The 13,197-nt window shown below is 34.7% G+C and overlaps 1 protein-coding gene across 1 annotated transcript; it reads left to right on the top strand.

Annotated features, from left to right (window-relative positions):
• Positions 1-229: 229 nt before the first annotated feature.
• LOC112776835 (uncharacterized) lies at positions 230-2,531 on the top strand. The gene is made up of 2 exons (XM_025821097.3): positions 230-544; positions 1,537-2,531. The coding sequence occupies exons 1-2, from the start codon at positions 475-477 to the stop codon at positions 2,262-2,264; spliced, it is 798 nt and encodes a 265-aa protein (XP_025676882.1). The 5' UTR covers positions 230-474; the 3' UTR covers positions 2,265-2,531.
• Positions 2,532-13,197: the final 10,666 nt, after the last annotated feature.

Below are 13,197 nucleotides of genomic sequence, written 5' to 3'. Positions count from 1 at the left end.
CTATACGCGTGTCTCACAACCCTTTTGACAACACAAATATATAAGTATAGAAGAATTTTTCTTTCTACACTATAGAACTCACCTATATAAATACAAGAACACTTTTCTATCTCTTTTTTTCTTATACTGCAATATATATAATATTATTATATAAATTATCTCTATTAAATTGAGATAATAATATTAATAAATATTGATAATAAAATTTTTTATTTAGATTTTTTATTTTATATTTATTTATTCTACAACAGCCACGGGTATTCGTTGCTTGTTTCAATAAGGTTAGTTTTTTCTCTTTTTGGCTGTGAATATTCCAATCCTTCCTACTTCTCATTGGTCAATGTCATCGCCCGCGTAAGAGAAATGAAGATTCTTCCCTCTCTTTGAAGTATTCAATTCTCAGATTGGGAAGACTGATTACTCTCTAGTTAGTTTAGGGATTTTATTTTTATTTTTCTGATTCCACCATCAACCATGGATATCCAGAAGAAGAGGGTACAGTTACTCGTCTTCGTCGTTGGCATCATCGCTCTAAGCATAACAGGTACTTAGTAATTCGATTTCTGTTGTTCTCATTGCTGATTTAGCTTTTACTATTTAGAGCAACTCTTATTAATCTTGAATTCATGCTAATCATGAAAGGGAATAATAGTAGGTGATTGAGATTCAAACTTTTACACTCATTGAACCCCGACTTTAATTAGTTTTCTTTTTATGTCTAATTTAGAAATCTAAATTCGTTGGCGAATTGGACCCATTTTGCCAGATTTGTGTTTGCACTACATGTGGGAATTGGAATTCTCAAGAGAATTGAAATCCATGCTTGTATTTTGTTCCGGAAAAAAATAGAAGAAGGAGAACAGTTCACTTCTTGCTTGTTACTAATTACAATCACACTATAAGGGTGAGACTTAGAGATCCTAGGTTCAAATCCACCATTGGGGGTAGAGACTAGACACTATGGTGCCAGTTTTAATAGGATTAACAAGGAAGGAGCAGCTTAGGCTTCCCCAAAGAAGATAAATCCAATTGAGAGGAAAATTTTTTATTTCTAGATTCTAGTGTTAGTTATAACTTATAATTATGTCTTTCTTAATTTCTTTCTTATCGAAACTGGCTTGATCTGCCATGAGGGTAAAAGCTTTTCCAATTTTGAATGCTAGTTAGTGAGTTTGTTTGTTTATTTTGTTTTGTTGTGCCTTTTTTCCCCCACTTGAAAGACTTGAATATCTGATCTTATTATGGGAAACAAATGCCAGCTACCTGAGTCAATTAAGCATTGTTTCGAATACTGGACCAAATATCTGGTTCTTCTAAAAGCTTAAGGTTATATTTTTTTTTAATTCAAAAATGTTTTTAGTCCCAAAAAATTGGTCATTCTTATTTTCATCCTCCAAAAATTTTTCTTTGATAGTCTTGCATTGTCATTTATTTTTGATTGAATACCTCTAATTAGTAAGTTCCCTCTCTGTTTATAGAGGCGTGGTATCTGGCATACACTATCTTCTTATGCTCATACAAGTGTGTTTCTTTCAGCTGAAAAATGCAGGCAGCTTGTTGGTGAGGAGGGGTCATCCCAAAGTGGGAAGTTCACAATCTTAAATTGCTTCGACATGGGCTCCGGAACTTTAGCATGTGCTGTTAAGGAAGGCGTGAAGCTCTATTTTTACAATCTTAGATCTGCTCATGTTGAAAGAGCAAGGCAACTTGCAATTGAGTCTTCCCTTGCTGATGCGGTGTCTCAGGGGATGTCACCGGCAGACTCTGCAAAACATGCACAAAAAGAGGGTAAGAAGGCAGCAAAACTGGTCTCTCGTCAAGCCAAACGCATTATAGGCCCTGTCATCTCTTCTGGATGGGACTTCTTTGAAGCTGTGTATTATGGTGGTACAGTCACGGAGGGTTTCCTTAGGGGCACTGGTACATTGTTTGGTGCCTACGGGGGAGGGTTCCTTGGCGAGGAAAGGCTTGGTAGATTCGGCTATCTTGTTGGAAGTCACTTGGGGAGTTGGATTGGTGGTAGGATAGGACTCATGGTATATGATGTGATCAATGGAGTGCAGTTCTTGTTGAATTTTGTTCAAACGGGAGAAATTGACGTTTCTGAAAAATCTGGAAAAGTCGATTCATTCTTCGAGGAAACTCCCGCTTATGATGACAGCTCTGAAAGTTCAAGTGTTTATGAATCATCTCCCAGCGAACAATCTAACCCATATGAATCTGAGTACCAGAGCTATGAAAAATATGAAGATTCTGAACTCTGATGATTTTTTGGGAGCTCTTTTATATATTTATAATGGCTCAAACCATGGTTTGATGATATCGATTTTTTTCTTCTTCAATGTATCTCATTCAGTATAGTGTACAAATATTGCTAGAACTAGAAGTATCTTTCCACATATCATATATACTCATTTCATTGTTGTCACGTGGAGTTAGAATCATGTCATAAACCATAACAGAATAAGAGAGATGTGGATGTAATTCTCTGTAATGGGATTTCTAGTTATACCACTTGCTTCTATGGTGAACATTCCTCCTTTGAAAACTTTCATCATAACTTGTATAGCAGTGCAACATTTCTTAAGAACTGTGCCCAGGTGAGGTATAAAGGTTTAAAACCGTTAGCAAGGCAAGGCTAGGCTACTTCCCACTACTGTTCTTGTTTGAGAACAATGGAAATCTCGTATTATGTATGGTCATTTCTGGGGTAACTTAACACCGAAACCCTCACATTTTCTAGGAGCTTGCACTATCTTCCATTTGACCAGTGGGGAGATTCGCGTGATTACTTAATGTAATCCTCAACATCCCGATTTTTTCATTGTAGTCCTCCAGATAGAGTTTCGAGTATTCATAGTGGTCCCTGTACATATTTTTGGTGATGAGTCATCACCGGAGCGCTTACGTGGCATCGTTTTGCCACGCTGTAGCTGAGCTGGCTCATTTCCCACTATACCCACATTGGTTTAATTGAACGATCTTTTCTTTCTCTTTTGATGTAGAATCTTCAGCAGCACCAGCAATTGGTGTAGTTTTTGGGTCAATTATATATGTAAGATTGAGAACCGAAAGAAGAAACATCATCTTGTCCTTCCAATGGTTGAAGTTTGTTCCATCAAAGCGATCCAACTTGACAAAACTTTTGATTCATGACCTTGAACGCGGTGTTTTGATTTTGTGCCATCTTCAAGAAATATCTCTCTAAAATTGTTGGGTATATGAAGATGGGTTCAAGGCACGATTAGATCATTTTTTAGAGAGATATTTGTCCCCACACTTAGTTGTTATAGGGTTGATGACATACTCTCCCAAGATATAATGAAACCTAAGAATTTTTTAATTAGCAATAGTAAGAATTATCAACTCTCTTGAACAAAAAAAAAAAAAAAATCTTAATAGTTAAGTAAAATGTACACTAGTACTTGTTTGTTTGAAATAGTGGATAAGGACTTATTTATACATATTGCACGTAATAATTATAATTTGTTATGTACACAAATGGTTGTGTCTTTTTTATTACCAATAGATGTAATATTTTAAACATACACAATTATTAAAAGGTTGTGTCCCTTTAGCCAAATGGTACTAAACGGTTAGTAACCATTTATTAATATTAATAAATCAAATTTGTAAATACCTTTCAAAGATTATTCCAAACTTGCTGATATTTCTACGAAAATAAGAAACACCACTTAAAAGGGACATGAAATTAAGAATTAATTAATTACATGTAGTAGAGAGGAAAAATGGAAATTCAAGATATCTCAAACTCTGAAGATAAATCCCTCACCAGGAATAAACTGTCCAGCCAGAATTTATATACATATATTGACTTTAGTTAATTTTTAAAGTTGTTCTAAATCATTCACATTCATGCTGTCCGGATCGAGCAGAAATGCTTAAATAACACTGGGAGCTAAGCATGTTTGTGCATCGTACCATTGAAAATAATGAGGAAGCCAGAATTAGACCGAATAAAACATATCAGTCATTTGTAGCAGCAATGGGTGGTCATCGTAAACTATATTTTATTGAAAAAGATATGAAGAATTACATTACAAGGGAATTCGAAATGTTTCTAAACAAGATGATGCCAAAGAATTTGAGAAGTACTTATTAAGAACGAAAGAGAAGAATCAAAATTTCTTTTATGAGCTTAATCTTGAAGTTGATCACTCTATCAAAAATGCATTTTGGGCTAATGCAAGAAGTATGGCTGCGTATGAGTATTTTGAAGATGTTATTTCATTTGATACGACTTACAAAACAAACAGGTAATTTTTTCTATTCTGGTTTCGGTTCTTTGTAATATAGTATTCGGTTCATACGCGCAACTAGTTTCGGTTCATGACGAATTTTTTTTCTGGTGTCTATTACAAGTACAATTTGGTTTTTGGTTCTTTTGTTGGTGTGAATCACCATGGTCAGTCAAACACTTCTTGGATGTGTTTTGATAAAAAAATGAAGATATTCAGTCATTCAAATATTTATTTGAATGTTGGTTTCGTAGCATGGGAAAAAAGGCACCAAAAGGGATTCTTACCAATCAATGTATAACGATGCAAAGGGCTACTGAGACTTATATGCCAACAACAATTCACAGATGGTATATTTGGCATATTATAAAGAAAATTCCACATAAATTAAATGGTTACAAGAGACATAAAGAAATTGAACAAGAGATGAGTCATGTTGTTTGGAACTCGTTTACAAAAGATGTATTTGACATAAATTGAAATGATTTTGTCATGAAGTATGGTGTTGGAGGCAATAAGTTACTTTCAGTTAACCGTGGTTTCATTCTAATTAATTGATGTTTTTTTTTTTTGTGAAAACGGGTATAAATTTTAGTTCATTTTGTGTCTGATTTTTTAATTTTGTCCCATTTTGCAGAGCTCTTTGAAGATTGTCATTTATGAATTTCAGTTTATCTTGATCACCACTTTTAGGCTTGGATGAGAAGCACACAAAGGAGCGAGAGCATGCATGCTTTTTTTAATAAGTTTATTATACGCAATAGCTCCTTGATTCAATTTGTGAAGCAATATGATAATTGCCTAGGAAGCAGAGAGTAAAGAGAGAGAGAATTTGATGCTACAAATTTTTATACTGTCATACAGTGTGCAACAAAATCATCAATAGAAGCTCAATTTCAGCATGTTTATACTCATGAGAAGTTCAGGGAAGTTCAAGCACAATTTAAAGGAAAGGTGAATTGCATTACAAGATCAATGCAGTCTGCTCTAGGTTTTACAGCATATGAAGTTGTAGAACAGGTTTCTAACTCAATATTCAACAAGTTTGTTGTTATATACGATGTGATATCATGTAAAGTAAAATGTCAGTGCTTATTGTTTAAGTCAAGGGTATATTGTGCCATCATTCTTTGAGTGTCTTAAGTTTTGAGCGAGTAGATAAAGTGGTATCGAAATATATATTGCAACACTGGAGTAAGAACGTAAAGAGGAGGCGCATACATATCAAGAGCAACCAAGACGAGCATTTATTGGAGCCAAGAAGTAAGAAATTTGTTGATTTGGTATTTTGCTAGCATAATATTTGTGAATTTCTGTCAGAATATGAGGAGTTGACTGGAATTCTGCCCCGCGCTTTGGATAATGTCATGGCTAAGATAGAAGAATATCAAGCAAAAAGTAAAGGTAAATGTTCGTTATGATCTCATGAAGATGCTACATTGAATGATGTTAACGACCTTCAAAATCCCCCACGTGTTAGAACAAGAGGATGTCCCAAGAATAGATTAGGATCGAATATGGAAAAAAAAGATCGCAAATGCATCAAAGAAAAAGAAAAAAGCAACTCTAAGTGAGGTAACATTGATTTGCCTTTGATTAGGCAAAAATATGTTTGTGCATGTTAGTACATTTGCTAATATATAATTTACTTCTTTTGCAGTTGAACCTTTTAGATGGTGGATCAATGATCCAGTCAAGCTCTAGCCTTTATCATGCACAGGATATGAATTATCCTGGAGAGGATATGTCACACTATGATAGAAGTTTCGATGTTTAGTAAAATAAATTCCAGTTCATTTATGATTTACTCATATAATGTTTTTTTCTTTGATGAAAATGAGGGTTAATTTCTGATTTGTGTTATGTTTTATTGAATAGTCACTTTTTGATTTTTCAAAATAGTTTCTGCAATTGTGTTGTGGTAAGCAGTTTAGGTATTTATTAGAATATTTTTGGTTTATTTGTGTCTAAATTTCGGTTCGTTTGTGTTTTTGCCGCTGATGAGGTTTGATAAATACATTCAATCTATTTAGTATGAACCTAGATTCATTCAAATTAATCTGATCTCAATACAGCCCAAATATTTTCAACAAATAAATCAAAAGAAATTTAAGAAAAGATTTTCAAACATATATATTAACATTTACAAAGAGTCAAAGTGTTTGCCTCTTTACAATTCCTTACAAAATAGTGTTCAAGAATGTCAATAGAAATTCATTACAATTTAGAAGATTGAACCTATTTACTTTTTATATCCCAGATGATAATCTACAAAAAAAACTTGAGAGGGCAGCAAAAGGCTTTGAGATTCTTATGACTTCAGATCCCTCAATGACTTTGTCTGTCAATTTATTTATCTTATCCAAAAGAATGGTTGGACCATATTCATGCCTAAAACTATCAATTTGCTCTTACAATTGAAAGAAATTTATTAATATGTATTAATTTACAAGTAGATGATCAACTATGTTTAATGATACTTACCTGTTTTCAATTTTTACATGTGTATTTTTCCTTTTTGATTCTTTTGGAATTCATTGTTTGCAGTCATTTCATGACGTATATTTCGCAATCCCAACTAATAAAGAAATAAGAAAGTAAAATATGATTAATAGGACAGACACATAAAAACATAGTAAACATATTAAATAACACAACTATAGCAAAAAATACTAAGAAGATTGATACTGTGTTTGTTGACCACTGATCGAAATATATGGTGCATTAACACCCTCTTCGTTGTCTACCAAAGATTTTGTCCCAGCATAGACCCTCATTTGGGATACTATCAAGCTCTGAAAAGGATAGAAATTCAAATATAGAAAGCACAACAAAACCAGCAAAAAAACAAAAAGTGCACTCTAATTCAGTAATAATTGCACCAAAACAAGCACACAAACAATGCTCAATTAGGCACAAAAAGTGATTGATATGATTTAATTAGAGCAGAAGCACTAGAAACAAGAGATTTCATAAGAAAAAAATATGTATTATGTAAATAACTTACAACAAATTTATTCAAAGCTCTTCTTTCAACAGACACATCTTTTTTGATAGGGTCAAGTACATGAAAAATCTTCTTTTGAACATCAGCAATCCACAACCACCAATGGCCTCTATGACAAATTGGTGCAAACAACTGAAGTTTAGGCAAATAATAGAATATTTTAGTTTAAATGATACCAAATGACAGACTTATTTAAGAAGTTTTAGAAATCATAACTTACAAATGGATAGGATGCAAGTTTTTTTTTTATTATCCAGAAAAGGTAGGTAGTCCTTAAATTCATTTATCTAGAAGGCCTTCTTAGTGTTTAGATCAATGTACTCGTACTTATGCTTTGACAACATGGAATTTTGAAAAATGAACCGAAATAAGTTTCTTGTATCATACCATACATAATCAAAATGAACTGAAACTAATGATAGCTTACCACAATATCTGTTGGGAGCAATATATTTATTCATCAAATCTATGACAATTTTTGTTGTTTAGAAGCATACACAGTGCGGAGACCACCTATAGGACCAAAATTTATTAGATATGGGAATATAACTTTTTAGGAAAATCATTAATGTTAATGTAATAACAGAAGAATTTATCGTATTTTTTATGTGTTCTATGGGTCTTAGAGACAAGAAGTGGCATCTACTCCCCTCTAAATGAGCTTTATGGTCCAAGAGGAATATGGTATCGAACTCATTGCTTGACCCATTTTAGTTAGTCGTGATATGCGTCATTCACTGATAACATTTTTTTCTCAACTCCTCTGTTATTTTTTTCTTTTACTGGAGTCTTGTACTTTTCAAGGGTGCTCAAACTCGACTCCAGATTTGTTTCTTTTGTATATTGCAATGTTGCTGCCACTCTAGCATCCATCACTATCTCTACCAAACTTTTAATTTGTGTTATTATTTGTGCAGAGTTCAGTGGACTTATGCCAAGGTCAAATGAAGGTGCACCAAAGTCATCTTCCAAATGCTGAGGATGGGGAGGATTACAAGATGACAGAGAAAAATTTTCAAAAATAATAAAAAAGTATTATGATATAACATCAAAACTAATAAAAAGATTTTCAATAGAACTTATTTATTACCAGGAGCTTCTTGCTTTGATTTTCTTGCTGAAGTTTCTGTGGAGGCTTGCTGTTGAGGTTGTGGAGGACAGCTGGATTACATAGTAAAGTGTTTTAAAATAAACCAAAATTATTATGATATAGCATCAAAACTAGTAAAAAGAATTTTAAGTAGAACTTACTCATTAACAAAAGCTTCTTGCTCTGATTTTCTTGCCAAAATTTCTGCAGGAGCTTGCTGTTGAGTTTGTGGAGGACAACTGGATTACACAGTAAAGTGTTTCAAAAATGAACCAAAATTATTATGATATAGCAACAGAAATAATAAAAAGGATTTTAAGTAGAACTTACTCATTAACAGAAACTTCTTGCTCTAATTTCCTTGCCAAAATTTCTGCGGGAGCTTGCTGTTGAGGTTGTGGAGGGCAGTTGGATTACACAATAAAGTGTTTCAAAATGAACTGAAATTATTATGATATATCATTAAAACTAATAAAAAGAATTTTAAGTAGAACTTATTCATTAACAGAAGCTTCTTCTGTTTGAGTTTCTGAAGGGACAAAGGTAAAGGTTGTAACACCCTACCACACAGAGCTTTACGCTTAAGTCGTATAACAGAGGTAGTGAGGTATTACAACCTCTAGTATAAAATATGCATGCATATAGTAGCAGAAAGAGAACAATAAACTAGGAGCCTTGAAGAACAGGTGAAATAAAAGTCGCGAAATAAAAGCGCATCGCTTTGAAAACGAGTTAACTTGCGTGCTAAGAAAGCTATAGCTATCATGCATAAGATAACAAAGTAGGAATAGAGGGCCAAAGATACAAAATAAAATAGCTCCTAACTCAGCCTGCAAAGTCAAAGTTGGTCGGAGAATATTTACACATATATACATATCCAAAACCCAAATTTACACAAACAAAACCCTGTCTCTCCACAAGCCTCTAAGAGGATCAAAAGGAACAAGTCATGCGGAGAGAAAGCTAAGTACATATATATACATAACTATACTACAAAAAGTAACCTGATAACCACTTCGCTTCAGAAGCCCAAACACCTAACGAGGTGCCTCTCGACCTGCATCTGAAAAATAACAACATAGTATGGGGTGAAAGGGGTTCTTAGCATGGTAAAGATGCCACGGATATAAGATATAAGGTCCTAGGAATGCCAGAGGCAATCCTAGAATGCCGACACTCAGATTACAAAGCTTAAAGTATTAAACAGAAACTATAAAAGGTGGTTTTCATAGAGTATCTAAGCCTAACTTAACTTAATCTTGAATCTAAGTCTTACCGCCTTTCCTCCATACCTCCATCTTTGACAACATATCACAGACAAATAAGCAGATAAAGGCAAGCACAAGAAGGTTACAAGTACTGAAGGTAACAAATATACATTTAACCTAGCAAGTATATTTAGGCACACCCAGTTAATGCACAAACAAATAATTCAAGTAATATGCACATGATGCATGCCTGACCTACGGCTGATGAGTATCATCTATTGGTTATCAAGCCAACCCGACAAGTCTGGTTTTCAAAACCCTTGGACTGTCCCTCATCGCGCATCCCCAAGAGTCTATGCATAGCTTTTTCTCATATATAAATATCAATTGCTCAATGGGGGTACCATTCCCAGGAATTTATACGTGCCCGGTCACCCTTTCAACTTGGTACACGTGGTAGCAAGCCACGGTATTTTACCTAGGGAATCTCGTATCTCAGATCATTTGAATACTTAAGCCAAATATTACACATAATCTTTTATAGCATTAGACATTCAGTTTGTTACCTTATTAGCTTTACTTCACCTCCAAGTTATCCTGTTTTTCTAACTTCATCTAATTACCAGGCTTATACTATTATTTATGACTGGAAGAGTTAAAATAGAGGTTTAGAAGTTTAAAATTAGGTTTAAAACTCAAAAAATTATATTTGCTGGAATACGTGTATGCGTGGCTCACGCGTACGCGTGTGATAAACCCATATTTTATGATATATATTGTGCTCAATTTAAGTGATTTATTCAACCCTGCACCCACTTATTCATGTAAATTGCATGGTTTTACTTTCCCTTCCTTATTATGTGATATGTGTGAAATACATGTTTCCTATGCTTTGAAATTATTTATTTTAATTATCCTTTATTACCATTCGATGCCGTAATTTGTGTGTTGAGTAGTTTCAGATCTTCTAAGGCAGGAATGACTTAAAGGATGGAAAAGAAAACATACAAAAATGGAAGGAAAGCACAAAATGGAGTTTTTGAAGAAACTGGCAGCGACGCGAACGCATGGACGACGCTGTCGCATGCCCAGCGCGAAAAGGCAGCGACGCGAACGCGTGACTGACGTGGACGCGCGCCATGAGTAGAACACAGATGACGCGTACGCGTGACCGAAGCAAACGCGTGACAAGGAAAACTCCAGATGACCCGACCGCGTGACCCACGCGGATGCGTGACAGACGCCACGCACCAGAAATTATAGAAAATGCTCCCAGCGATTTCTGAAACCCTTTTTGGCCCAGATCCAAGTCCAGAAAGCACAGATTAGAGGTTATAAAGTGGGAGGAATGCATCCATTCAAAAAGATGTATCCAATTATTCAATTTTTCATGATTTAAATGTAGTTTTTAGAGAGAGGTTCTCTCCTCTCTCTCTTAGGACTAGAAATTAGGATTTTTCTCGCCTTCATGATTGTCTCTTTTTATCAGGTTCAATGTTCCTTTTTAATTATTTTCTCAATTTAATTCATGAACTCTTCCATGTTACATATGATTCTCTTAATTAATGTTATTTGAGGTATTTCAGTTTATGATTGCTTTCTTTTATTTATGTTACTGTTACTTCCAATCTGAAGACATTTTTATTCGAGTAAGTTTACTTTTTCCCTTTTGGCCTTGGTTAAGTAATTGGTAACTCATGAGTTATCAAACTTAACGTGATTGATAATTGTTGTCTTTGTTAATTGAATTGAACTTCAATAACTCCAGTCCTTTCTTAGGAATTGACTAGGACCTGAGGATCAAACTAATTGGTCCACTTGACCTTCCTTTGCTTTAGTAAAGGCTAACTAAGTGGGATTAAAACTCAATTCTCATCACTATTGATAAGGATAACTAGGATAGGACTTCCAAATTCTCATACTTTGCCAAGAGTTTATTTTATAGTTATTTATTTATTTTTCTTGTTGTTTAATTTACCTGTCCTTTACTTTCAAAACCCCCAATTTACAAGACTCACAACCAATAATAAGTCATACCTCCCTGCAATTCCTTGAGAAGACGACCCGAGGTTTGAATACTTCGGTTTATAAATTTTATTGGGCTTGTTACTTGTGACAACCAAAATGTTTGTAAGAAAGGTTGATTGCTTGGTTTAGAAACTATACTTGCAACGAGAATTTATTCTGAATTCTAAACCGTCAATCTTCCGCTCTTCAGCATGGGAGTATAAAAAGTAGCTCGCGCGCGTATCCCCTTATCATGCGTCCGCGTGGACATGCATGCTGGCCCATTACGCGTACGCATAGGACTATTCGCGTACGCATATAAGGAGGTCAGTCAAAAATTCCATGCCACGCATACGCGTGGGTGTATATTTTCCCAAAAATCTGATTAAGTTAGAAAGTTGCATAATTTTCCTATTCCAAACCAAAACATCCGACATGCATAACTTAATCATTTTAAATCGTTTTTCACCGTTCTTCGAATGGCATAAACTTCACGAACCCAACTTTTTATCAAAATAAGTTTGAAACCATTCGGGAGTCCGGAGGCTAAGTTATAGCTCGCCGAAATCCAGCCAAAAACCAATTTTCATTAAACTTCAAAAACCTCAATTTTCATTAAACCAATTTCAATATCCACTTCCATTGCATATATTCAGCACAAACACAATTATAACATCTCCAAATAACTCTACTATCCACTTATCACGTCACAAATTCATCAAACTCCAATTTTTACCAATCCTCACCCTAAATTCCATATTTCCATCAACAAAATCACCACTATTTTGCCACAGATACATATACAATTATTACCACCAACTTACCAACAATATTACCAACACATACATGATTTATACTACCAATCAATGTTATTAATGCTAAGAATCCAACATACATAATCATTCCAACCTATTCTATGGTCCTCTAACCTAAGTTTTCACAGAACATTATATATTAAATACGTAAAACCTAAACCATACCTTAGCCGATTTTCACGTATTGATCAAAGCAAAACACAAAAGACACACATACAACTTACTTATCCAAAATCACGCCTTGGCACCAATCCAAAGCCTCCAATGTCCACAATTTCAAGTTCCAATTACATACACACCACCTAATACAAATATACAACACATATACACCCAAACTCAATATCCAATGCACAAATTCAGAAATTAGATAGAGTTATAGTATCCTCACCTTTCTCAAGTTTCGTATAAGCAAGAGTGAACGTTTTTCTCAAGCTAATTGGATCCTAATACATCAAAAAGCAAAGAAATTCAACACCACTACATAATTTTCGAAAATTGGGGGAAGGAGAAGCTGAGAGTAATAAAGTCGCTTACCTATAAAATTATTCTGATAGAATCGTAGAGCTCGACGCAGTGGTCGTATGGCCGCAAACGGTGCGGCGATCAGAGCTCGGATGGAAGAGATACGATAATTTGAAGTAACGTAAGGGTTAGGGAATTTGGTTTTCTTCTCTCCCCTGTTTGTACTTTTAGCAAGCTCTTTGCTGAAGTGGGGAGAAAGAAGAGCCTCGGTTCATTTAAGTGTTGGGCTGGTTGGGCCCACGGGCCCAGTTTAGGCCCGATTCAATCGGTCCGACCCATTCGATCCAAT

This window comes from Arachis hypogaea, chromosome 19 (assembly GCF_003086295.3).
Source record: "Arachis hypogaea cultivar Tifrunner chromosome 19, arahy.Tifrunner.gnm2.J5K5, whole genome shotgun sequence".
Taxonomy (NCBI): Eukaryota; Viridiplantae; Streptophyta; class Magnoliopsida; order Fabales; family Fabaceae; genus Arachis; species Arachis hypogaea.
The sequence above is the reverse complement of the archived record's forward strand: the minus strand, read 5'-3'. Positions and strand labels throughout refer to the sequence as shown.

Coding starts and splice junctions, on each gene's coding strand:
- LOC112776835 (XM_025821097.3), top strand. CDS start 475: ATGGATATCCAGAAGAAGAGGGTACAGTTACTCGTCTTCGTCGTTGGC. Junction 545..1,536: donor CATCGCTCTAAGCATAACAG/GTACTTAGTAAT, acceptor TGTTTCTTTCAG/CTGAAAAATGCAGGCAGCTT.